General features: G+C 46.9%; 2 protein-coding genes across 5 annotated transcripts in view; both read right to left on the bottom strand.

Moving 5' to 3' along the window:
- The window catches only part of LOC100868606 (tyrosine-protein kinase-like otk), a 50,356-nt gene extending 40,311 nt beyond the window's left edge, over positions 1-10,045 (bottom strand). Inside the window, exons 1-2 of the mRNA XM_086912245.1 lie at positions 9,627-10,045; positions 435-740 (exon numbers count right to left, since the gene is read on the bottom strand). Coding sequence (XP_086768371.1) covers positions 435-740; positions 9,627-9,666 — 346 coding nt within the window. The 5' untranslated portion in view covers positions 9,667-10,045. The remainder of the gene's footprint in view (positions 1-434; positions 741-9,626) is intronic.
- A 120-nt stretch (positions 10,046-10,165) lies between these two features.
- On the bottom strand, positions 10,166-23,403 carry otd2 (homeotic protein ocelliless). Of its 4 annotated transcripts, none has more exons than XM_086912275.1 (7): positions 22,582-23,403; positions 15,200-15,535; positions 14,810-14,961; positions 12,626-12,810; positions 12,227-12,347; positions 11,931-12,137; positions 10,166-11,836 (listed from the first exon to the last, which is right to left on the bottom strand). In XM_086912275.1, the coding sequence occupies exons 2-7, from the start codon at positions 15,438-15,440 to the stop codon at positions 11,735-11,737; spliced, it is 1,008 nt and encodes a 335-aa protein (XP_086768401.1). In that variant the 5' UTR covers positions 15,441-15,535; positions 22,582-23,403; the 3' UTR covers positions 10,166-11,734. The 4 variants fall into 4 exon arrangements, with proteins under 4 accessions (XP_086768401.1, XP_086768398.1, XP_086768399.1 ...); XM_086912272.1 differs by having other exon boundaries at positions 15,185-15,535; XM_086912273.1 differs by lacking the exon at positions 22,582-23,403 and adding an exon at positions 22,022-22,160 and having other exon boundaries at positions 15,185-15,535.
- Positions 23,404-27,168: the final 3,765 nt, after the last annotated feature.

Genomic DNA, 27,168 nt, shown 5'->3' on the forward strand with positions numbered 1-27,168 from the left:
CATCACCACGTTATTAATTAAATGCCGGCGTGGCGGCCCTCGTTAAAAAAATTCCCGTGTTTGCGACCAAGAAACGGGTTCCATTATCGAGCTGTTGAAAACGCGGCGGCACATCGCCAACGCGTATTTTTTTTTTTCTTCTTCTTCTTCCTTTTTTCTTTTTTTTTTTTTTTTTTCAATCGATCCCGATTTCACGCCTCGAACGGAACAGACTGAATGCCGAATTAATCGGGTAACACGCGGTGTGTATTTTCCGCTCCATTCTCTCTCTTTCTCGCTTCGCTTCGGGAGAACTCGTTAAAGTTAAACGCGGTTTCCCATCTTCGAAACGACGATCTCGTTTCAATTTCTCTTCTTCTTTTTCGCGCGCGCGAGAAGAGAAAGAGACTCGCTACGCGGAGTAGAAGTAAAAATAATAAAAAGTTGGGACTTACATTGGATGTCGATCTTGGCAGGCGAACTCTCGATCGAATATCCAGTTTCCTCGTGAGTGGCCACGCAGACGAAGTTTCCGCTGTCGAGGATACGGTTGACCCTGGTGATGCGAAGATCGCCACCGTCCTGGTGCCTTCGCGGGCTCGGCGCCAGAGGCTGGCCGTCGATTTTCCACGTGTACTTGACCCGCGAGCTCGGCTGCGCCTCGCATCTCAGGCGCACGGGGGATCCCTCGGCGACCGAGTGCTCGCCGGGGCTCACGGAGAAGTAAAGGTCACCGTCCTGGCCGAATACCGGTGACATTACTGCGCAAACACATGTAGATACAATTCATCACACGATTCGAAAGAGATAATCGCAGATCGGATAGATGTGAATGGCGATTATAAATTTCGCAGGAAGGAAGACAAGAGCTCTTAGGAAGATCACCAGTGGTTTGAGTAAATTGGATAACAATATCGATATGACTCGTTAGTGAGATACCATTACCATATCAATTTTATTTTATTTTTTGAAATTATCTCACTCATGAAGATGAAGAGCGCAAGATGAAGTCGTGGATTCTAGAACACGAAGGTTAAAAAGGCTAAATCTAATTAAGAACGCGACAAGATCTTTGGATTGAGTCGTAACATAGTTCGATGCAATTCTATTCATATCATATCTATGAGAATCGAGAGCATGGAACTTGATCCATGGAGGAGAGCAAGCGGATAAACTTCATAAATCATTTTCCATAATTCCGTAATTCGTCCCTTTCAACAATTCAACCTCGTCTTTCCACAGGGAACATTGACGAATTCGATCAAACGTGGAATGGTTATTATCGATTTCTATCTCGAAACTTTCAATTCGACACCTCCCGGTTCGAAATCAACGAATCAACGAATGCCTCGAATTACACGTGCGTGTACCTGCTGCATGGTTATTAAAAAAAAAAAAAAAAAAAAAAAAAAAAAAAAAAGAAAATCCACTAATTATCGGAGTGGAGAGGTGTAACAATCGAACGATAAACAGCGACGAGGGAGCGCTCTAAAACGGATAGCGACAAGAGCGAGACGCTGTGAATACGGAGGCCTCATTAAGCTGATTGATAATTAGCACGGGGCAACGTTATTGTATCGATGTCCTTTGATTTCCACGAGCAGAAAGCCCCTCCTCCTCCTCCGCCACGCCACCACCCCACCGCCCCGTTTCTCTCCGCTACACCGTTTAATACGATTTTTTTCCTTTTCTTTTCTTTTCTCTCCCTTTTTTCCTTTTTTCTCTTTTTTTTTTTTTTCGTTGTTGTTTCGTTTCGTCGCGATTCCTCTTCACTACTCGGCCATCTCTCTCTCCACCTACCCGCGTTTCCAACCGTAGACGCAAACAGGAACAGAAGTGTGCGCGTCCCTGGAGTAATTCCGCACAATTTGCCGATTGCAGCGCGCCGGTATCCGCGCGTCGACGATCCGTCGACGAGAGCAAGAAGAACCAGGGTGGAGGATAATATCCGAATGATATCCGTGAAATACGCGACAGGTGTTCTTCCGCCGAGTACGTATTCAATCCGAGTACAACCGTCGTCCGATCGGGACGAAAGACGTCTACCATTCGTTTAAAGGGGGGAGGGGAGGATGGGGGAAGCTTATTAGTTGCTCTCGTTAACGAGCTCTCCTCCTCCAACGAAGCGGACAGAAACGATTTAACCTGTCGCCCGATTTATTTATACCGAAGGTTTTCTCGAGTTTGGAACAAGTGAAAAAAAAAATATGGATTCGTTCCGAGTTACATTTCCCTGGTAAATAAAAAGAGAGAGAGAGAGAGAGAGAGAGAGTCTGGCCGGTTTTTAATCGTTCGAGAGCAAATCGTACACGAAAAAACTCTCTTTCGAGCAACGTGCGCGAACAAACGTTGGGAACGAACTGCAAATAGTCGGCCGTGCAAATTAAACGAACCACATTGTACCGGAGGGAGGGTTGGCGCGGGGCGGCGCGAGCAAAAGGCGGACATGGACAGCCAGAGGGAACACGGTCAGGGAATGGAAAAAAAAAATATATATATATATATATATATATATATATATATATATACTATATATATATATATATAGTATATATACACATATACATATATCGAGTGAAAAGGGAGGGATAAGCGAAAAAAAGTCGTAACAAGAATCATCTGTTCGAGCATATTTTTTTCGGGCCGGGTATAACCGTTATACCGCCGCTTCCGTGTGCTGTGAAAAAGATGGATTCGAAAAAAAAAAAAAAAAAAAAGAAGAAAAAATCACGCCGCGGACGCGTTCACGCTCGCGATTTGCCGTAGCGTAAACTCGGTATCGTGTATCGACCGATCGCATCGTCGATTTCGCAAACATCGACCGCGTTTCTGCTCGTCGTATCTATGCGGACTACTGCTCTCCCTCCTCTCTCTCTCTCTCTCTCTCTCTCTCTCTCTCTTTCCACGTTTCACCTCTGTGGCGGGGTGAAAATCGATTGTTGCGTTTCCACGGGCGGAACACACGGCTCGAGGTGCACACGGTCAACGGCACGTTCAAATGCGTCCACGCATTCACCCCGTTCACGCTTAACGGGTTTTCGAGAGGTAGCTAATTACCTTCACGGGGATATAATGATCATTGGTGGACTCGAAATAACACAGGTTTCACGGTTCATGTTCACGGTTGGTGATCGATACCATGGTAGGAGGGTCAAGTCGATTGTGCCAATCTTTGTTTATTTTGATCGGTATCGATGATGAATATCTGTCAAACTGTTTGTTATTTGCTGATATTTATACCTGATATTTCTAATCTTCTATATTTATACGATGATTTATAACTCTTCATTGACGTTTCAAATTCATAAGAAATCGTTTCAAATCATTATTAGGAATTAACGCAATGATCAATCGATTATTCGAGGAAGAGTGAAGAGTTTCGAAAACTTAGAATCCCCGATTATTCCGATTTTACGAAATGCTTTCCAAGTGCCAACACGAGATTCGTGATGCCGACGCAACGAATATCGCTCGCTCCTCGAATCTTCTTATTGTTAAATCTCTACACAGTTTCTCCACCGGTTCACGGAAATCGATTAGCCGCCGCCAGTATGCTCGAATGCCGTTACGAGAATAGCCCACCACCACCATAATGCCCAGCCATAAATTTGCCAGTTCAGTCTTTCCTCTTTTGTTTGTCTTATAAGCGTCAGCCACCCTATCTAATTGCGGGGCCCCAGGTAAAGGAGCCCTCTCTCCCCCTCTCCGGATCCTTCCGTCACTTTCAAATTTCCAACCGTGTGTCCTTTGCGGATCCTGTTATTATCTCGCTCTGGCCCTGATATTAACCCTTAAAATCCCTGCGAGAGGAGGAAGATTCCAAGAGGAACCCGTAATTTCCACCGCGATCAATTTCGACCCGCGCGACCGTAATTCCCGTCGAAATTTCTCGTCGTCGCGATCCTCCTCCAAAGGAGGGGGGAGATTCATCCATCTCTGCGTCGCTGGTTTGTTAAATTTTCCTCACCGGGAAGGAGGCGGGTGGAAGAGAAGAAAGGAGAAAAAGGTTCCCGTTTTTCGGGAACACACCGACTGCTATTCGGCTTATCCGCGACACTCAGTCGGCCCAAGAATCCTAAAAAAAGAATGCACGCTCGTGGCCGATCCTGGAACCTTCCCGAGGGGTAAACACGACCGCTTTTACGACCTACTCTCGAGATTACTTTTCTCCCCGAGGCGAAAACGCCGTCTCTCGCGCGCCCCGTCCTTTCTCTCTCTCTCTCTCTCTCTCTCTCTCTGTGTTCGTTGGCCGGGTGCAGCTGCTGCTCGCCCCGCTTTATGGCGTTTACACAAGCCGCCGGCTCCGATTTTTCGGCTCCCGCCACGCAACGAGTAGAGTAGAGCTGGCATTTCCATACGCGACAAACAAGGAGCGGAACGATCCAAAGCGGATCCAGAGCATCGAGAGACGCTTTCCCTCCACTCCCGGTTGATCCACTTCCGGCCAACTTCAAAGCGAACCGAGTTATTTTCTACCTATTTGAGAGAGAGAGAGAGAGAGAGAAAGGGATGTGTTCTTCTTTGGGAGAAGCGTCACGGCCGCTTCTCGATTATTATTCGCGGCACACGAACTTCCTCTTCTTCGCGGAAGGAAAGAAGGAAAGTTGTGCAGCTCGTCGAGCGGAACTTGCCTCGTTACGAAACCTTTTCGTTTGCCTTGCGCTGACGCAAGGGCGAGAAACCTCTCTCTCTCTCTCTCTCTCTCGCTCGCGTTAACGACCGGCTCGTTAAAATCGAAAAATCATTAGCCGGATGCCTTTCGAGCTTCTTCGAGATTCCTCGCCCGACCCGTCGAGTTGCCCATTTACCGGCATCTTGAGATTCCGCCCGTTGAACGAGCGCGCGATTCCATTAACGAGCCAGCCGACCGTGTTCCGGGCAAATTTCCACGTTTCGACGCCCGAGACCGCTAATGAACTCGGATAAAAATCGAGACACGAAGATCATCCTTACACTCGCAGCCGTGTTTTCGATCCTCGACGCACGGTTCCATTAATATTTTTACACGCGCGAGGGAGAGCGCGCGTGTTTTATCGCGTTGCGGACGAAAAAAAAAAAAAGGAAAAAAAGACTCGTGTTTCGTAAATAAGGGGAAATTCACGATGACGATGAGGGGTGGGTCGACGGCAGATTTTCACGGGGTCCTGGCCACGTACGCGGTTCTTCTCGGTGAAAAATTCTCCGGATGCAAATTGTGTCCGGAATACCGCCTTCCAGACGCTCCTGAGCAGCGTGAAATTCACACTCTCGGGACGTTTTTCACGATTCTGAATAACCGGTGAGAGGTCTCCTTTCTTCGTCTCGGGGTGTCGAGACAAGACGCGAGCAAGTCGGGGTCTTATTTGAAAAAAAAAAAGAAAAAAAAAAAAAGAAAGAAAAAAGAAAAAGGGAGAAAAATGAAAGGGAGAGGAAGAAAGAAGAAGGGGGAGGGGGGAAGGAGAAAGGAGAAGAAAGGAAAGAACAGAGAGAGAGAAGAAAGAGAGAGAGAGAGAGAGAGAAAGGCGGACGTGCTGGCCAAGGAAACGTGGAAAAGGGAGGATAAGGAGGAGGGAAGACGAGCGAGGATCACCCGGCGACGAGTAGCGACGCCCTTTTGACAGTGAAAAAGTAACGCCACTCTCGCCGCGCTTCGCGGTGACCGACACAAAAGCGAGGCCACGAATTAGTGGTGTTGCGTGGATACCACGTTGCACTTGAAAATTTCTTATAGCGGGTCGTTAAAATAAAAGTTTCTCCCTTAAAAATTTCTTAGGAAGGAACACAACGTGCACCGCGTCTTACCGGACGCGCCGGGATAAAGAGAAATTTCCCGGAATGGAGTGTATACATATTGTACATTCACACACATATACACACGCATATATACATATATATATACGTGTAAAGAAAGACGTTCACGGCGAAGAAAAAGTGAAGACTTTCTTCTTTATTTTTTTGCTCGAGCGAGAAAAGACGATGCGGCGAAAGGCGTTGGCCACTCGTTAGACCATTTCCAGACGCGTGGACGCGTTAAGGGAGGCGTTGAAGAAGGCGCGTTCCCACCTAGGAATATCGCGAGACGCGTGCTACGTAACGTGGTACGCGTGAAAATGATTGAAAGGGAAGAGGTCGAGTGGGCGGAAATACGGATGGGCGGGGACAAAGAGCGATCCGGCGACGTTTCCTGGAGGAGAGAAAGCATCCTCGATCGGGACGTTGGTTGGGTGAGGGGGTGGTGGGCGATAGAGAGGGTACTCGTGTAAAAAATTGAAAAATCGGACGCAGAGGGGGATGGATACGCACGTGGAGGGTCGTATTCACGTGGCGGTATTCATGAATCAAAAGGGAATATCCGTCGAACGAGGAAAGGCCGATCGAGCGGGGCATGGCATATTTCACATGGTGGTGGTGGTGGTGGTGGTGCTGGTTGTATGTATAATGAGGACGCCCGAGCAAATTTCAAAGAAGCCTATCGGGCCGTTCGTCGCCTGCTCGAAATATATTATCCGCGTCTCTTGCGTTCCACGCGGGTCATCAAACGCTGCGACGAAGCGTTTTACGCCCTTTCAGACGCGGTGCTCCGCGTCACCGGCCCGCCAACCCAATGGAAAACAGACCGAGAGAAAGGAAGAAACAGGGAGAAAGAGAGAGAGAGAGAGAGAAAAGAAGCAGAAGAGCCATTTCCTGTCGAAATATACGCCGCAGGAAATTCCGCTATCAAGCAACGATACGCTATCTATTTGTCGCGATGACATCCTCCGAAAAGTAACGATCCCTCTTTTGCTCTGTGTTGTTTCAATCTCTCCCCTTTTCGAATTAGCTGCGTCTCTCTTATTATCGCGTTCCTTCAACGTTAACGAAGAACCTCGAGTACCTCGAACGTTTGTACCATTACTGCAAGCAAGTTGTATCGAGGAGGAACAACTCCTCGAAGTGATTCCCGTTGACTGTTCGTGGAATCTTCTTCTCGAAGGAATTTCAAAGACACGAAAGAAATATTTCCTCTTCGATCGAGCAACGATACGACGTTTAGGCGAAAACCTAGTAGAAAGCAGCGAAACGTCGAGGTTATATCGTTCGTAAGGAAGAGGGGGTGAAAGGTGGAAACTTTGGGGTTGTCCTGTCAACGGTGTGTTCCCCAGGAGAGAAAAGCTCGTCGTTCTCGCCCTTTATGCGTAAATAGCCGCATTACGCGCCGCCTCTGTTTTTTATTCGCTCTCTTCCGAGTCGTTCCACCGGCGAAGGGATCAAAGGGCTAATACAATTTTTCTTAGTAGTACCAACCACCGCCCTCCCAACCGCTCGCGCGCCAACCTTCTTCGTCGCGCGCGTTCACCGGCTGCGCGTGGCGTCACGGTTTCAGAAACACTTTAGAACGAAAGAGAAACAGCGCGCGTGGATAAAGACAGGCGTATACACGGCCACGGGTAAAGAAACCGAAAGCGAGAGAGAGAGAGAGAGAGAGAGAAAGAGTTTCAAGTAACTCCGAGGCTGAATAACATTCGGAGTATAAAATAACCGCGCACGCCGGGCCACGGACAAAGGGCCTTTAGTGGCAACCAGTGTAAAAAAGACGCGGACGGAGAGAGAGAGAGAGAGAGAGAGAGAGGACCCTCGATGGCGGAGGGAGAGAGCGAGAGAGAGGAAGAGAGCGTGGAAAAAAGCACGAGTGTACTGGTACCCCTTTTCAGGGCACAGGACGTCTCCGAACGGCGGGACGCTCGTTCTCATCCGTAACCCGAGACGTGTAATTAGGAGCACCGGACCAAGATGAATAGCCAAGTGGCCGGTGGGGCAACAGGCAAAAAAAGGAAAAGTGGGGCCAAGCGGGGATTCACTCATGGATACGGCCCATCCATCGACAGCCAACCGACGACGAGCCACCGTGTGCATCGCACCGCGTTCCACCTCTGCTTCTCTTCTCTCGTCTCACCTTGCCACGCAGCTAACCCGATTCGAGACACCGATCAAAGTTCCGCGCGATCCTGTTTATACGCCGCCTTAGATCCTTATTTAAGAACACGAACACATCATGGTTTTATCATTCGGTTAAGAACGCGGTCAGAAAAAGCACCCATCCAGTTGAAATAATTTCCACCGGTCGATCCAACATCCGATGGTCTGCATCCGAGGATCCTATTCGGATATGCGGCGATATTTTTTGAATCCAACGGATCCTTTCGCTGCTCGATTCTTTCTGAATTGTAATTCGATTCGAACAAAAGAAACCGAGTTTCCAAGTTGGCCAAGATCAACTCGAAGCTATCTTTAAATGCATAGTTATATATAGCTATACGATTCCGAATGAAAGGTGTAAGAAGTAATAGAAAGTGCATGGATCGACGGGATTTCTCGTGAATTGGCTCGTAAACAGATATACGAGCGCGATAAACCAGTTTGGCCATTTTTTCAAACGATGCGTACAGACGAAGAAACCTTCTTTTTCCTTCCTCACCGGCTTCGACGTGGTGCCCCATTCCAGCCATCGCTACTAATTACACGTGCAGTCGCACATATACGACGTTACCGTCGATATTAGGTAGGTGGATACGTAATATGGCCCCCCTTTTCCGCCGAGTCTGCGTATATACGCTTTCTAGGTGTGCATGGCTATCGAACCGGTTCTCCTCTCCTCGAGAGGGGGAGAGAGAAAGACAGAGAGAGAGAGAGAGAGGCAGTAGCAGTGGGTTACCGGCCGGCATCATGGACGATGGAGAAATACCGTAGCCAGCATCCACCCGACTACCACCACGTTGCCAACGACACCACTAATACCACCACTTCCACACCACTACCACCATCAACATCAGAGAGAGAGACATTGGCATCGTTATCAACAACGCATCGTCGCTTCAGCCTGTGAGCCCGAATTTCGGTGCACGTGAGAGAGATCGGCAGGTCTGATTCTTACTGTCGACTGCAAATTGGAGTTACAACCCGCTTTTTCCAATGGTCCGACGAGAATTCGCCGACAGTGTTAAAGGGCCATCGATACGGCTTTACGTTCCGTTCTCGATTTTCAGCCAATACTCTTCCAATACGCTTCCGCCGCCCAAGCCTGTGCTCCGCTCTTTGATCTTTCGACTCAGAAATTTGTTGCGGGCTTGAAACGGGAACGTTTGCAAATGATGCCCTTAGTTAACGATTTTTACTTTCCTCGATGATGGAAAAACAAGTTACGACCGTCGCTCGTATTATGAAAACACGTCGTGTTTATACGAAACGTATATGTTGTTATTGCTCGTATTATGAAAACACGGTTGAGAATTGGAATAAGAATCGAGGATAGGACGATAAAAATATTTCGACGGATAATTACGTTCGCATCGAGATAAAATAAAAAATCGGAGCAGGAGGGAAATTAATAATAAATAATAAAACCAATTCGATGCATTTGTTTCGCGGCCAATCAGTACCAATCAACCAAGTATTTAATTATTGCCCAGCCGGTAAAAGAAGAAAGGAACAAAGTACGGTGATCCGTTACAAGATTGGGGATAAAGCATTTCGAACGATAGACGAAATCGTTTCCATCTATAATAGTCAAATCTCACTTTCATCTCTGATCCATCTTCCTTTTGTGATTCACCAACACGTAACAGAGGATTGGAAAAGAATCCTTCGAATCGTCGTCGTTATGTACGTTATATGTTATATACGGTACTCACGAAGGCAAAGTAGAAGCGTAGCTACGTCGAGACGCCGCATCCTTTCGTTGGCTTCGAATTGGAGAAACGTTCGGTTCGAAACTCACTCGGGAAGGAACTGAGCAGGAAGACCGTTCCGTATTTCAGAATCTTCACGTCGCTGTCATTCTATTTTTCTTCCGTATAAAGCTTGCTTGCGAGCGAACACACTACACGAAACGAAACGAGCGAACCGAACACCACGAAACGACGCGCGATACTGAGGGCCACTAACCCACGCCGTGTCCTAGCGACCCCTACTCACGGGGTTCACGGCCGATGCCCTGAATTACACTCTTACCACCAGATGGCAGCTTAAACCGACGCGCAATACGAGTTATCGACACGTATGGAAGAGATTCTCGTCCACGATTACGCGCGCGTTATTTTGAATTAAAAAAATTTCGATCAAACAAATCGTATCGTGTATCGGGATCGATTTCGTATCGTGTGAATCGGATTTTTTTTTTTCTTAGGAAATTCTTAGGATATTGTTCAAATCATTGAAGAAATCACGATGATTACAATTCAAATTCGATATATTATCTCATACATTTTATTACACGTACGTCGTTGTGTCTCCCTCATTAATCGTAATGTTGTTGTCAATATTATTTATAATAACAATCTAAACGATCATATTTACTTACATCCCTACATTTGCTATATACTTTTTTTTTTTATCACTTTACATATTGTTTTTTCTTTTTTTTTCTTTTTTTTTTTTTCTTTAATCCGTACATCAACTTTCGCATTTGTGGGGGGGGGGGGGAGATTGTCGAAGATAAGTTTCATTTCTTCGTACTGGCTTTGATCGGTAAAAGGATCGTAAAATTGAAAATATAAATTTCAACTCTAGCAACACTCTATCGTGAGCATAATTCGGGAATATTTTATTTACACAGTATAATAATTCCAAGATGAAATGAATCAAAACCCCACAATGATTTAGATACGGATGTCGAAGAATGAAAATAATAATAATCTTCGGATAACGACGATTTCCCTATCAGATTTCAAAGTCATCATTATATTTCAGAAAAAATGGTACATATGTACACAGACAGATCAGCATGTCTTTCTATGTATATATATATATATATATATTATTATTATGTATATATATATATAACTTATGTACATAGTATATGACGTAGTATTCGAACACGAACATATACATACATAACCTCTGCTGAGAAATCTTTTAACGAAGGATCTACCTTATTTTATCGTTATTTCCTGCAAAATTCTATCTAACTACATTAATTCCTCTGAAGGACACAAGGCTATTTATATTATATACATCAGAGGCCTTGATCGACATCGGTCCTTTCGCAAAACGATTACCTTTGGCACAGTGCACAATTAGAAAATTCGTGACTCGCACAGTAGGATACGTTCACCAGATGCATTCTCATTATACGTATAAATAAAACGGTATCACATGTATATAACACTAACCGTAAGCCGGGAAGAAAAGATGAAATAATGTAAATCGTAATTCCATTCCCTCTTCTTAAATACGATTTTAATCTTTCGTTCAAAATATTTTCATGGATATTTACTTTACGAGATGACTAGGCTCGTATATAATAACAAACGATACAAATCATCCAAAGGAAAGGAATATCTCGTATCTCGATTCAAAATTATCATGAAATTGCACGTAATTTTAATATAAAGGGGAACGGGAAGGCGTAACGTAAATCGTAACAGACGTAAAAATTAGAAGATGAATCTGATTAAAGGGGAAAATTATTAGGTTAAGAAACAGCTAATTTTAAACGAATAACTCGTTTCTCCGCGATAACTTGTTCCATCCATTTCAATCAAATCTCTTACTTTTGATTTCATAAATTTTAACTACGCGAATCGTTTCGAGAAGAGAATGGGTATGGCACTCTCGTTTCATCGGGTCATACGAATAAAATTATCGAGACCCAGCGATACAACGATATGTCTAAAATTAAGAGGACTGTCTTTGGCCGTATTTCGCATTGTAATAATCTGCCATCGACTTTTCAAAGTCCGCTTAACTATCGTCGATGATATGTAGCCTTGATATCTCCATCAATTGGCGACTTTGATATTCACTTGCGATCGCCCCACCCGGCGCTGTTATAAAACCAGGATGAAGCGCTCTCGTCCCTCGTTTTACTCCATGTATTATCCAAACTACTGCCTCCTCCATCCTAAGAATAATTCAACGAGGTTACACCCGACACATATTACGACAGATATAAATAACACAAATTTCTAAATCTTGGAATGGAAATTCAGGCTTACCACAACGTTTAATTGATGCGTGGCAGGGGAGAGATAGTCCATGTTGGTATAATAAGAAGAATAATTTTGGTAGCATTGCTGTTGGGAAGTGGTTGTTGTCCATGCTAACCTCTGATGGTCACTAGGAAATCCACCACCGCTCTCCGTGACAGCCGGACTCCAAATACTACTGCTACTGCCACCACTACTATACACCGTTCCTCCTAACTAAAAAATACCATTGTTCGAAAACTCCTTATCCACCGAGGGTAAAAAAGAGCCTCGGCGTTAGACTGTACTCTTGGTCGATAACTTACACTCGGTGGGGTTGTACTGGCAGCCAAGAGCAAACTGGTTGCACTTCCTGCTGGTTTGTATTGCGGAGAATCCCTCAGGAGAGCCGGAGAACTAGCAGCAGAACCACCCGTACCTCCGCTTCTAAATACAAATTAGAATTATAAAAAATATTTATAAAAGCTAATATACTCATTCAGAGGATTGGATAAGAAAATTTCCAATGTTTAGTTATTTAAAATACAAAAAAAGAATTGAAAGATATTAGATGAATTTGTTCGATTTTTCGATCGCCTAAATTTCCTTCTTTAAATTTATTTGTTTATTTAGATTGAGAAGCGAAAATGAATACAGCCGATATATATTTCGAGCTTTAACGAGAAAAGTAAGATAAAGGTATTATTAATGTAAACGATATTTACAAAGGTGTCGTAGCCGGTACAGCCGCTGCAGGCGTGGGTGTGGTAGCTATTGAAGGACTTTTTCCAGAGGGCGGATTATTGCTAGGATTTCCCGAAGGCTTCTTAGATCTTGGAGCTTTGTCCTGTTGTTGCTGTTGTTGCTTTTGCTGTTGTCTGCATTTGGCTCTGCGATTTTTAAACCATACCTACAAGCACGTGTAATTTATGCGTTTCATGCGATCAATATAAAACATTTCAGAAATTTTTTTATTCTGAATTCTTCCTCTCTCTCTCTCTTTCTCTCTTTCTCTCTTTCTATATAACACACGATCGAAAGCAGCTTTCAATATATATATTTTTTTGCGTCGAAACGCAGTAAAATACAGGGATACGGTTCATAGGAAACGAGCACGAAATGATGTACAAAGCTTTTATAAAGCTGGCGTAATAGCCAATTATAAGGGAATGTAGCACCGACGTAACTATCAATTACCAATGAAGACGGCTTCGATAACACGAGCGGAAATCTGGCGTGCCCTCCGGCATAATGAAACGAAAAGTAAAGGGGTTGACGTGCGAACGAATTTCCGTTAATGCCATAATTTCGCCAACATTCGATTATTCGTTCAAACATATATATATATATATGTACCAACTTCTTCTTCTTCTTTTCGTTCACCGTGCCAAATATTAAAAAAATTAATAGTTCAATCCATCGATGAGTTGATTATCGAAATATCGTTTCGAAGAAAAACCGATATTAAAGATTATTCGTGTAAGGAATGATTCGACACTTCGATTACAGATGACTATCTATCAGCTCTATTTTCGTGTCCAAGCATGCGACAGACTCGTCCTTCGATCCGTCGTCGTTCGCCCTCCTAGATTTCCAGAACGCGAGAACGACCTTTAAAGAAGGAGGCGGGTGAACGAAACGGCTGGAAGAACGAAGAGGGAGAATAAAGAGGTGAGAGAGAACGAGAGATAAAGAGAAGGTTGGGGGAGGGGAAGGTGAGGACAAGGAGGAGAGGGAGAGAAGGAAAGAAAGAGAGAGAGAGAGAGAGGAGCCTAGAGAAGCCCTGCGCGATCAATGTTAGAAGCGGAGAGGTGAGCTTGGGTTTCTACGGATTTTCTGGGGAACGACACGAGCAACCCGCGTTCTTCCACTGAAACTGCTCCCCGAGGTGTATGTTTCTCAACAAACTCTATACGAATTCTCCTACTTTTAACCCATCCTCATATTTATCGTTATACACTTTTGCTTTTTCTCGTCTCTTCCTACAAATCGTCGCGATATTACATCGCTCGTTCCGATCAAATATATGAAAGAATAAGAACGAACGAACGAACGAACGAACGAACGAACGAACGAACGGAAAATTAGAAAAGTAAGTAGATTCGACTCGTGGACGAATTCGAGCAAAGTTGAGCAAAAGTTGATTCAAGTTCGATCCGGTTCCGTTCGATTGAAAAACCCCGCGCAGGGGTCAGAGAAAAAACGGAGGAGGCGGAGAGGTGAGGAGAGAAGCTCCGGTTTTTGCAGTCGGAACGACGAACGTGCGGAAGACTATGGGGCCCGGTTGGACCCATTCAATTCATTTACGGGGCTGGGGCCAGGTGCGTTGGCCCGCAATTGCGGATGCGGCGCGCCCTTTTCCTCCCGTGATGAGGGTGGAATATGCATGGACACGTTTTCGGTGCCCGTTGGCTTCGAAAGTCGATTCGGACGACACGAATTCGTCCGTGACACCACCGTGGTGAGTTAACAATTCCGTGAATCGTTGCGTTCGCCATTCAACCATTTTTGTCACGGAAATTTCCTTTTTCTCGATCGTTCAAAGCAAAGACCGAAACATCCCGGAACGTAGCCCCGTTCGAAGCGGTGGAATTCGTTCTTTTTTTCTTTTTTTTTTTTTTTTTCAACAACGCGGAGCGACACGAGCACGCTTACAGGGCGAACTACTAACTTGGTTAACACCCGCTATCCACGGAAACACGACGAGCCGCCCGATAAATCGATGCCGCCTACGTCTGCTATAGGTCTAGTATAGACTATGGTCGCATGCCGACAGTCATACAACCCCTCTCGGTAACGAAACACCATACCGTATCCCGACCGACACGGTATTTCGTTCACCGTGGCCAAGAGAACCGAGCAAAGAGGACCATGCCCGCCTTCCTTCGCTCTCGCATGCCTCCACGTACCTGCACTCTCGACTCCGGTAAATTGATCTTCATCGCCACTTCCTCCCGCATAAAGATATCGGGGTATTTCGTCTTCGAGAACAGACCCTCGAGAACGTCCAATTGCGCCCGGGTGAACGTCGTTCGTTCCCTTCGCTGCTTCCTTGGATTACCTTCAACAGAAAATATCCCGAATTCTTTCGTTTTCCACGCGAATCCCCTCCCTCCCTCCTTCCTTCCTTCCTTCCTTCCTTCCTTCCTTTCTTAACCTTAAGAGAAAGTTTCTAGTAAATATACAAAAAAAAAAAAAAAAAAAAAAAGAAAAGAAAAGAAAGAAAAGAAACAGAGACGAGAATCTAGAGAGAAATATGAATATGAAATGAGGGGTACACTCACAGTAGTAGGACTCACCGGCGGGAGTACACCCTGGATATCCGATGGTCGAGTGAAGGGCCTCGATGGGCGGCATGCCGAGGGCGCTGACGTAGGGGTTGGTCTTGAGGGCGCCGTAGGGCCCGGCCGCGGACGCCCCGAACGCGGCGGGCCCGAAGAGATCGGAGGCCGAGGTGGTGGAGGCGGCGAGGCCCCCGAGATCGGTGGCGCCGGCGCCCCCGCTGCAGCCGGAAGTACCGCCGAGGCTGTTCGGCCACATCAGTACTCCCTCTGCCCCCACCACCTCGACCGCCCCCCCGCCTCGCGGCCGATTCTACGTAAACCGCCTCCGCCTCTACGAATTATCCGCTGCTTCTGAAAATTCAAATTCACGCGTATTTATTCGCAACAGGCTAATTCAGCAACCCCTTCCTCCATCCTTCCCTCTCCCTCGTCTCCCCTTCCTTCCTCCGCCCGACGGGGGGTTAACGATGTCGTACGCCCGACATTCGACGGACGCGCATGAATTTTCACGGTGATTCAATTAATATCGATCGTTTCGATATTCGATAGAGCCTCGCCTCGCCTCGCGTTTATTACGCGAAAAAACGTTTTCAATTACAACTCGGTTGAGGTTATATCGAGACGGCTCGACTATCGGAGGGGAGTACATAACTATCGTGGATGTTGGAATGGAAAGTTCCCGACTCGTGATGCTTTGTACATATATATATATATACACACACGATAATATCGAAACCGATCGCGGAAGATGGAAATAAGACGCGCGACGCGGTTGGCAGCTGGCCGCGGCCAAGGATAATCTCCGGAGGAAGATGCAACACGACTCCACTTTTCGAAGGTGCGTCTCTCTCAATCCCCCGTTGACCCCGCTCTGCTGGACCCCGATGGTTTCCCTCTCCGAAAACCGAGAACGACTTCTCTCTCGAAAGAAGAAGAGGAAGAGGAAAAAAAGAAAAGAAAAGAAAAAAGGGGGCGACTTCGGGAGGGAGGCGACTCTACGTCGTCGTAGCCTTCCCGTTTCACGTTTTAGCCGACGCTACTTAAGCCGTCGTTTTATCCTCTCCGATTACAAAGTCAAGAACGGTCGGTCTATCGGCCGCGTTCCTCCTCCTCCTCCTCCTCCTCCTCTTTTCCTTCTTCTCGCGAGGCTCTCGATCTCGCACCACCTTCGCCACCACGAGAGCGGCTTATTAATTTTTATTCGCCCTCCCATTTATCGCGTCTCGCATCTGGGCGTCCACAGCCCGACTGGAATATTGTCCGTATTGCCTGCAAGAGGAGGGGAGGATGCCGTCTCGCATGTGTTCCGGATTAAGGTAAGCTAATCATCATCCGGTGATTAACATGCGCGACGTGAAAAACAATCGAGCAATGACGACATCGACGCAAGAAGGCGATGATCCGACCGGTCGAAACACGGCGGAAATAATTGGGAATAATTGAAACGCGCGACGAACGACGAGTGAGAAGAGATAACTCTTTCGCTTTTTCGATTTCGAAGCAATTCCTCCAACGATGCATAACACGCGTACTCGAAGCTACGAAATGAAATTTCGCATCGATAAACCCGCTTTTTAATAAAGCATTGTTTCCGTTCCGATGGAATGGAAAGCACAAGTTTCGCGGTGAAAGGAACAACGGGGTGTGCGAAGGGTGCTCGTGCGATCGTTCGAGCGAAAGTTCCTTCTCGCAAATACGGATGAAACACCGGCGTTACCCTTCCGCGTTATCCACTCGACGACTCTCGCGAGTGTATCGACGACCCGCTGCGTTCGTCATCGAAAGTCCAACAACAAGTTTTCGATCGAGAAAAAAAGAAAAAAATATCCATTCTCGAAGATGTGGAAGAAGAAAGTCGAGGATTTTTCGAAAGGTTCGAACGATCATCGTTCGAAGCGTTGCGGATTACTCGTTGTTTCACCGAGTATCGTATCAGTGAAACAGCGAAATGCGAAATTGCGCCCGTGCGAGCGTGGATAAGTTGGAAACAATATATAACCGCGGTAACTTTTCCGGTTTAATTACGGCTCTTTGCCGGGGATCCCTCCTTCGAAATGAAGTTTCAGCCCGATGAAAGAGAATCCATAAAGCGCGAGCTTCCCCGTGACGCCTCTCTCCAGCCACGCTATATTAAAATTTGGCTCACTATGAAAAGAAGGCCAGCGAAGAAAAGGGGCGGCTGCCTGCTTTCGAGGGTCCTCGTGAAGTAAGTCAGGCGCGAATCTCTACTACTTTTGTGCACTCCTCTGCGCTTTACACTAGCCACAAAGCACTCGTTACAACCCGGCCGTACAACGTATGGGCTGAGAAACGTGCAAACAATCATCTGTTGGCAATATTTCCCGTCTCGTTTCTTTCACCGTTCACTTCCTTCCCTCCAAACTGCCTCCATCTTTCTTCCGTTCCGAAAGCTTGCTCCTCCTCCTCCTCCTCCTCCTCCACCACCTTCTTCTTCCTCACCTCCACTATCGCCGCAAACAACATTTAAAATTTTTCTTCCGCTCCCTCGCACGCTCTTTCGCCCCGATTCACGTAGCCGTCGCCCTTTTTCGACAGAACAGAAACACAGGACAGAGGGAGGAGTATCAACTCTCGCGACTCTTATACACTTTATACACTTGTGTCGCGTTATTGAAAGCAAAGCCGCGAAATCGGGGAAATTTGGAAGAGCCGCTCTCTCCGGAATCCTCTCTCCTCTGCCACAAGTCTCTTTATCTTTGTGCAGTCTCTCCGGGCGCACGGGACAATGCACTTGTTACAGGCGGCCAAGTGTGGACAAAATGCCCAAGTCGCCACTCGATTGGCCCTCGAGCGGGGTACTCGAGCAGTCTACGACCCCGCAGCTCTAGCGGAAAGGCTAGCATCGGTCCGGAGAAAGACGAGGAGCTAGCTCGCCTTTTCCACCCTCTCTCTCCCCCGATCAATCGATCCCCAATCCTCCTCCCCCTCCCCCTTCGTCAGTTCGGCCCTAGTGCAAACACTTTGTGTTACCAATCGACGCATATATATATATATGTGTGTGTGTGTGTGTGTGTGTACATGTATGTATGTATGTATATATATATATATATATATATATATACCGGCACGTTGCCCCTAATGACTGTTAAATCCCCATTATTGCGTATCGCGTGTACGCGCGTCTCGAGGGGTTGCGCTTAAGAATCCGATATGCGAATATTATCGAGATCGTACGACTCCATCTGGCCACGCGCCCCTTTTCCTCTTCCTCTTCCAAGCGAATTCCATCCGCGTTGCGGAGGACACGTTGCGCTCAACGTTCTTTTAACCGTTCGATTAACCGCAATCGGATTGGACCGAAGGTTAACCGCGAGCGCGAAAAATACCGAACGCGTGCTTGTTTTTTATCGACGATGAGATATATATCTCGAATAATCGAATAACGTCGATATATTCGTCGTCCAGGGGAATATCTCGCGAGAAACGAAGAAATATCGTATATGATCGTGACTCGATCACCTATCTAAGTCTGGGAGGGTGCATGCACTATATATATATATATATATATATATACACAAGAATGTATATATATTCGAATAGAAGGAGTCGAAGCTGTAGCTCGAGCTATCGCGAAAAGTTAAGTTCCGTCCGCATTGTTTCCACGAGTGTTTGCACACAACCGCATTGTTCCCGAAGAGGCACTCGCTACGTCGTACGGGCGTCCACAATGGGCCACGGTGGTGGTGCACCGTGTCGTGCCAGTCTGTGCGTGAAGGGGAGGAGGCGGCGGGGGCCAGAAAAAGCCAGCAAAAGCACTTACCCCCGGGTATTAACCGATTTTACCAAATATGCGTTCCAACCACTCGTTACCTCCGACCGCGATCGTTATTGCAAAATCTCTCTCTCCCCCTTCTTGGTCTTTTTTTTTTTCCACCCCTCGGCTGGGGTATCCTCCTCCTCCTCCTCCTCCTCTTCCCCTCTCGTTGCAATCGCGTCATGGAAGGTGTCGGAAGCGAAAGGCGGAGCGTCGCGAAAGCGTTTCCAGAAATCGTTTCCCTTCTCGAAACGAGGAGAAAAGATCGCGTCGATCGAACGAGAGAGGAGGGAACAAAAAACCTGTCCGCGAGCTGTCTGCCTCGGTTGAATACCTTCTTCTGGAAGGCAAGAAGAAGAGGTGGTGTCCGTGGTAGTCGAAACGTTTCTTCGCCTCGTACAGTCGTATTGAATGCAATTTAGCCCGAAGGACGCTGTTGTTGCGCGTTCATTGAGCGTAAAACTTAATTCCCGTGGAAATGCCATGAGCTAGATATATATATAGATACGTGTGTGTACGTGTACTACCATCCTCGAGGTTCTTTCTCTTTCACTTGGATCGCTTAGGTTTTATTCTCGGTCGAAAGAAAAAAAAAGATTCCAAATAGGGTTGCTTTCTATCCTCGAGGAGGGGGATCAGCTTTTTCTTTCTTCCTCTTTCATTCTTCCACTTTCATTCTATTTCCTTTTCCACGATCGGCCAAACTTACTTTTGATTCCTTCGAACCAATTTCAAGGGGGTCGTCTCGTTCCTGTAGATCAACTTTACGCTCTCCTTTCGCTCTCCAATTATTCCTCGACGAGTGCGTCGTCTTACGCTCCATCACGCTCGCTCAAAACTAAAAATCGCAACTAAACTCGATTATCGGCCCGTTCCTCTTCGAGGAGAACGAGGTCTATTTTCCAAATAGATTTTTACTTCTTCGAATCAAATACCGAGTCTTCTTCTTCTTCTTCTTCGACGGACGGTTTTCTTCCTCGTCGAGATTTCTTCGATTTCGCGACCGAGAAGGAAGAGAAAAGGAAGAAGATACGATTTTTTTGAAGAAGATGGAAGAAACGCAACATCGGCGTGGTACCCGACCAGGATTCGAAACGTTCTCCGCGAGGATCGAGGTGCACCGCGTATACACGAGGAAGAGACCGAAGGTCCTCCTCGTGGAAGGCGGACCTTAACCGGGAGGGAGGCAAGCCAAGAAGATTACCGTAAGCAGATTATTTCCGTGGAAATCCTGCCGGCCAACTCTCCCGACACTCCACCACGGTCAAACGTTTCGGGGCTCGAATCGTCCTCTGGAATCGCGGCAGACGCTCGTGCGAAATTTCCTTCGATAACCGCGGCTGGCGTTGTTACGATCGAATCCTCGAGGAGCGCGCAAGTTTCGCGTACGCGACGCTTCGAGTACGCCGTTGAATTCGTTCGTCGAATGAAAGAAATTCCGTATTATATTTAACTCGAGGAGGAGTCGCGTCGTGTTTTCCACTCGTTCTCGTTGACGATTTATCTTCGATATTTTGCTTCGAAATGGATCGACCGACCGTGTCATGGTGTTGTTCGCAAGTTCTCTTAAGAATTAATTCTTAAGAGTTTCAGTGTTCGAGTTTTCGAGAATTCAGAAACTTAATATTCGATTAAATTGTTGGATAAACGTTTATATACGAGTTTCGTCCAATTCGCTCGATTACGTTCAAATTATTCTTGGATACTTCGACGTGTTAGCGGCGATCATTTTCCTTCGTCGACCGAATCTTCAAGAAACGGATACGCGAGTTTCATCGAGTTCAGTGTTCGAATTTGCACGTTCGAACCAACGAAATATCTATCGTCGATTCGTGTCGTTATCACTCTCGAATTGATCGATCGATCAATTTCGGAAACACCGAGTGAACGAGAAGTTACTACAACTACTTCTTTCGATCACGTGAACGCGATTTACGCGAGTCGCTTGATAAAAAACAAGAGTGAGACAAGAGGGGACAAAAATGCGAGCGGATTAAATCTTTTACACAGACGTTTCGTGGGTTATTTAACTGGGAATCGTCGGACAACGAGGATTCGATAACTCCGCGCTCTCAAAATGCCGGATGTAATTAATAAAACGTTCGACGCATACGCGACACAATGTTCGAAAGAACTTTCTTTTTGTTCTTTTTTTTTTTTTTTTTTTATTATTATTATTCCACACAAAAAAAAGGAGGAAAATCGTAAATCGTAACCGAAATTGTTTCATGAAACAATTCGGTCCAGTCGATTCTTCCACGATATTTTTTTCGACAAACGTTGCTAAGCTAAGCTTTCGACGAAATAATACATTTATTTCGCTGACTGTATCGTGTTTACGTGTTACGCGTATCTCGATGTCTGTTGTGTGCTACAAGTGTAAGTGTAAAAAAAAAGGGAGGGGAGGGGGAAAAAGAACAAAGTTGCGTTAAAAATTTGCGTAAAACGTATATCAAAGTCGTTAGTTCGTAAGTCGGCCCGATAATTTTGTTCATTTGAGTCTTTTCTCGCGATTTGAAAGAAAGAAAAGGGGGGGGGAGAGAGGAAAAAAAAAAAAAAAGTTCTCTCGCTGTTTGGGAATATTGCAGGACATTCGTCACGGATTTATATTCTCTCTTTGGTTGAATGAAAGCTCGGCGTACGCCTCGCCGATTAAATGCCGCCGTTTTCGAGGTTTTCGCGCACCGCAGCGTCCGAATTTGGTTGATTCCGTTGGTTGGGCTTTTCCCCAGACCCCTGTGTCGCTTTTTTTACTTTCTCTCTCTCTCTCTCTCTCTCTCCTCTTCCCCCCATTTACCGCGAGAAGTAATCGTACGTATAATACCCGACCTCCATTGAAAAATTGATACTACTATCTCGCCGACTACTTTCCTAAATTCGATTATTCGATATTCCTGAGACTCGATCAATTCGATCGAACGAACACTCGGTACGTACGTCGTCGAACTTGCTCGTTTGTTATTATGGAGAAAAAAAAAAAAAAAAGAAAGAAAAAGAGAAAAAAAGAAAAGAAAAACTCATCGAAGATGAAGAAACGAACACTTACTTACTTACTTACTTACTTACTATCACCAGTGTTACTTCACGAGTAACAACAATTTGTCAAGATATTGTCACCCCGTTGCGGACAGACACTATTCGCATTAGGGCAAATTATCGCGGTTCACCTTGCGAAGCAAACGGTGCCAAGCTATATTCCTTTGCAAATTACGATGTACTCTGTAAAGGGAAGCCCAGTCACTGTTACGAAACGAATAAACATCCGATCGATAGCCGCGTCGTTGGTGATTCTTGGTGACGGTAACGTGCTTCGTGCACGTAGCCGACACGTCCTCTTTTCTCGGAAGAAAAGATTAAAAAAAAGAGATCACAAAATTTCACTCTCGAAAACTTGCGTCGAACCGCGCGTCGAACCACGGCGAATCACCGCGAATAACGGGCGAATCCCCGAATATTTCCTCCCTTTCCTTTCCTCGGCGTAACACACAATCGACACACTCGACTCGAAATTTTCCAACCCCTTCGAAGCAGAGGATAAGAAGCAAGAAATCATGGCGATGGTATGGAAACGTGTACGGACGTTCTCCACGCGGTGGTGGTATATAAACAAGCAACTACTCACCCAAGGTATTACTTGTGGCTCGAATGCGGTTCGAAAGCGGAGTAGATGGGCGACGTATCTCTCGTCCGAGAAGCGGTAAAATCCTCGAAACGACCGTCCGTTCGTTCGTTCGTTCGTTCGCCGGTTGTGCGCGCCGGTTGGAGACGCTCCGCGACACTGTCGAGAACAAAGGTTAGGAAATCCTGTGTGGATCGGTCGGGTCGGCACACGGCACACACCGCTACACTCGCCTCTACTGCCACCGACGAGTTTTGCACTAGCGAGTATATCACACCGAATATGTAGACCGATAATGACTATTCTATTCCCTAATCCGGCCGCGTCCCCTTGTTCTTTTTCTCTCTTTTCCACTCCTCGGCCACGTTCCCGTTCGATCTCCGTTCCTCCTCCTCCTCCGGGTGTACTACGTTCAGGTTCGTCGCACTGTCCCTCTCTCACTTCTCTCTCTCTCTCTCTCTCTCTCTCTCTCACCCTCTCCTTCTCTCCCTCTCTCCCTCTCTCTCTCTCTCCGTCTGCCCGTCTCTCGCGCCACACTCTCTCTCGGTGTTCGGCGGCGCGGTTCCGTGGATGCGGGATGTGGGACAAACCCGGGACAGATGGACAGGGATAGACGGCAGTAGGTAGAGAGAGCTGTGAGCGCGCGGCTATTATAGCAGGAGGGCGTAGGAGAGCCCAGCTCAACTTTTCACGAGAACTTTAGTTGTTACGGATCGCTCTCTTGGCCGAGGGGTTATGCGCGAGGGGGGCGCTCGCTCGCAGCAGACCGGACCGCGAGCCGGCCGAGGGGAGGGACCGAGGGGAGGTATCCAACCACGGAAGGGATGGGGTATACGGCTGGGGAGGGGTTCCTCCAAGGGGGAGGGGGCCAGGGGGTGGAGAAAGAACGAGCGAAGCGGGTTCAGCCTCGGGGGGTTGAAGTAAAAACGAGACGGGGAGATATAGACGGTCGCGGAGAGGAGAGGAGAGGAGAGGAGTGGAGAGGAGGTGGAGGAGGAGGAGGAGGAGGAGGAGGGAGGGCGCGGGCGAGACGCGGTGGCTCGGGTCGGGAAAAGGAGTAAGGGTAGTCGAGGGAGAAACGAAGCTACGATCGGGCAAAGTGGAAATGAGAGCACGATCGTCGAGGAAAGCCGAACAGCGTCTGCCCGTGGAAAGTTGGCGTGGCTGGGGATGTGGCATCGAGGCCGTATCGAGGTGGTGGGGAGCCAATCGGTACGGGCCGCGCCGACCAACCTAACCAGCCGCGATGGCAACGTTTCCTCACCACACCACGTTACGTACAGTCCGTCTCTAAAAATATATCCGAGCTCCGACAGTTCTTCCTCTTCCTCTCTCTCTCTCTCCCTCCCTCTCTGATTCGTCCCCTTTTCACCGTTTCCTTTCTTTCCATTTCTTCGACGACCTATTCGAAAAAGATACGCGAATAGATTTTTAAACGGGAGGAAATGGACGGGCACATCTGTTGGCTATTCTCCCGTGAGACACTCACGGGATATATATATATATATATATACTTTTTCTCGCGGATGATTCGAGCGGACGATCAAGATAATCGATCGATCAGAGATAATTAATTATTTTTTCGCTCGACGAGAGAATCACTCGTCGAGATTAGGGGGAATTTTTGTCACACGTTCCAACGAGTGATGCACGTTACGGAAGGCGATAAGCGTCGGTCGAATCGCGATCCTCTTCGACGCCTCTTTTGTATCGGTCTCTTTTGTATTAATCTCGTTACAGGGGTGGGAAGGAAACGACGTACAGACGCGAGCCAGTTTATCTTTTTCTCGAAACGTCGATCCCCGGCTGCGATACCCTCCTCCTCCTCCTCCACCTCCTCCTCCTTTCGTTACGCCCTGTAGCCAGGTGATAGCTACATAGCTGGGGCGTATACCCACAACATAGCAATTTAACTTGCTCACGTGCGAGCGGTTAATGCTCTTACGGGATTTCGAAAAGATCAGCCAGCATTACTATGCTATTAGCGTAGCTAAAACCGGCTTGCTTCCATAAACCTATACTAACATGCAGCCACTTTATTCACGCCGGCCCATTCATGAATTCTTAGCCAATTTTCCTCATTGACCAATTGACTTGTCGCGCGCCACGTGACAATCGCTTGGCCTTGGACCACCGAAGTTTCTTATTTTTCCTCTTCTTCTCGCGTGGCTCGCGTTCGGTGTGTTTTGACGGGCCGGGACAAACATTTCTTCGCGATTCGTTCCACGCTTCCTCCCCATTTATCTAAATGGTTTCTAACGCGCCGATGTTATTACGGAAGCCTTACGGCGTGGCGCGAATGGAATGGAAGAAATTGTGACCGATCGACCGTGATCGGTTTCAATCGCCGAAAAAATAAAACCGATAATTCTGCAAATCGTTGGAAATTACGCTCTTTCAAAACTCTTTCGAGAAAATGGGTATACGTGATCGCGTCAATATCGTAAGGACTCGAATGGGTATTAAGGTGAGATTGAGGTAAAAAAGGGGTATATATCGATGAGTTTAATTAATTGATCGCACAACAAGAGCCAGTGTTAGTGTTCCATATGATGTCGTTGTACGTATATACATCCTCGTAGATAAAACGTCGTCGATATACAAATCTCACTAACGGCTTAAAGTTAAGCTCCGTCGTCGCTTCGGTTGGGTTTCGCCGGGAAAAATCAAAGTTCGTCCCCTGAATGGGAAATGGAAACATTTCTCATCGTCCTATCATCGCTACCTACTCTTTCTCCTTCGCTTTGTTATCTCTCGCCTCGTCCCGATTTAATTAACGTAACGCGGCACTTAAACATTATTACACGCGTCATCGACCGAAAAGAGGAGTAAAAAAAAAAAAAAAACCAAGGATTACCTCGTATCTGATTTCATCCCCGTTCAAAGAATGTACGAATGTTCCAAGAAAGTTTTCAATTCGAAATTTTGAAAACTCCTTACGTTAATAAAATTCGAACTCGCAATTTTCCGCAATCAAAAAGTCCGTGAAAGTGTTCGCCCTTCTTTTCTAAAATTCCCTTCAATTTGTAAAATTGTAGAGGAGACCGAAGAAACCTCTCGCTCTCAGTTTCACATCCTCTCGTTCGAGACGAATTCTCTGAACAAAAACAACACGATTCGAGAAACTCCCCTCCTTTCCCCCCCGTATGCTATTCGAATATGAAGATCGAAGGAAGGATACAACAACGGATTTCGAGGCGTGACAATCATCCCCCTCCCCGAAAAATCTTCGCGATACATACGCGATCGACGAAGGGCACGGATTCTCGTTAAGCGATCGATGGATGGCTCGTCGTCCCGCGTGGCACACCGCGAAAGCGCATTCGTACGAGGCTTAAAGTACTCCCAGGTTTTATATAGAATGTAGTTCATGCTCATCATCCCGAAGATCAGCCGGCTGAGCCGTTCGACAAACGGTTCGAACAAAAAGCACTGAAAAAAAGACAACTCGGTGCAAATAACCTTTGCTACGTTCTCCGACCTTTCCCCCTCCCTCTCTTCCTTCTCCATCTCCATCCAACTCCTTTTCATCCCCCGGTTTCTGATAGTCCCCTCGTCTTCCGTCCCTTTCCGTCCAACCAGTCTCGCAAGGCAAAGTTCATTCATGACGAAGAGAGGAACAGAGAGAGAGAGAGAGGGAGGAAGGGAATTTGAAACTGAGGCAAGCCGCTTATGAGGCGTTCGTGTAAATCACCGGTGAAAGTCACCGAGTTACTAAGTCAATGAATTAGCCCGACCGAGCGCATCCGGCGGCCGCGCACACGTTTTCAACGGGGTTGGAGGGTATTATCGGCCGATCTTGGTCGATCAAATCGCCGCGAATCTCGTCCAATTTTTCCCATCGAAAGGTATAGCACGTGTGTATAGGTAGATATACGGGTAGGTGGGTTAAGCACTTTCGCCTCGATCGAGGAGCGTAACGCCTCCTCCTCCATCTCGTTACCTTTCGTTTCTGATCGATCAGAGAGAGAGAGAGAGGGGGGGAAAGACACTTGTCGTTTTGATGTTAATTGGATTCCTCGGTGGATGGATCCTCGGTGTTAATCCCCCGCGCGCGGATTATCGTCCCCGGGGATCTTTTTTATCAGGGATCTCGCAGGGATACCGCGCTTTTCGTCGTCGGACTACCGTGTTCCAAATCCATCGAATCCATCCATCGTAATGTAAATTCGATCGACTGCGCCACTCTCTCTCTCTCTCTCTCTCTCTATTACGCTTATTATACGCGAGCGTGTGGAATCCCCGGCCGTGAACCAACAAATCCCTCCACCCACGGCGACAAGCAACGGCCATTGATAGTGATTGATCGCGCGGGAGCAGATAGAATCGCGCCACGAAGGAAAGAGTCATGTTCAGCTGGATCGGCGCTCTCGAGTGGATTCCGCGCCCGCTCGGCTATTCTTCTGCTCTGACGGCTTTTGCCGGTCATCTCCAAGCCCCACGGGAGTCGTCACAACACACGCACCGCTTGTTGCGTCTCGCGGTTGGTTGGGACAAATTTTCACGAAAGTGGACTCTCGTTCCAAGTATTATTACGATATATGCGAGGAACGAAGGGGATGAGATTTCGTCGAAACGAATAAAGGAACT

This window comes from Apis florea, unplaced genomic scaffold (genome assembly GCF_048593485.1).
Source record: "Apis florea isolate Af1SG1 unplaced genomic scaffold, ASM4859348v1 contig_3370_pilon, whole genome shotgun sequence".
In the NCBI taxonomy this organism is placed as follows: Eukaryota; Metazoa; Arthropoda; class Insecta; order Hymenoptera; family Apidae; genus Apis; species Apis florea.

What these genes read in the sequence shown, in the direction of transcription:
- otd2 (XM_086912272.1), bottom strand. Translation starts at nt 15,440, where the DNA reads ATGTGGCCGAACAGCCTCGGCGGTACTTCCGGCTGCAGCGGGGGCGCC. An exon ending in CGCCGGTGAGTCCTACTACT is followed by an intron (nt 14,962 to 15,184) that starts GTGAGTGTACCC and finishes TTTCTGTTGAAG; the next exon opens with GTAATCCAAGGAAGCAGCGA. An exon ending in TACCGGAGTCGAGAGTGCAG is followed by an intron (nt 12,811 to 14,809) that starts GTACGTGGAGGC and finishes ACGTGCTTGTAG; the next exon opens with GTATGGTTTAAAAATCGCAG.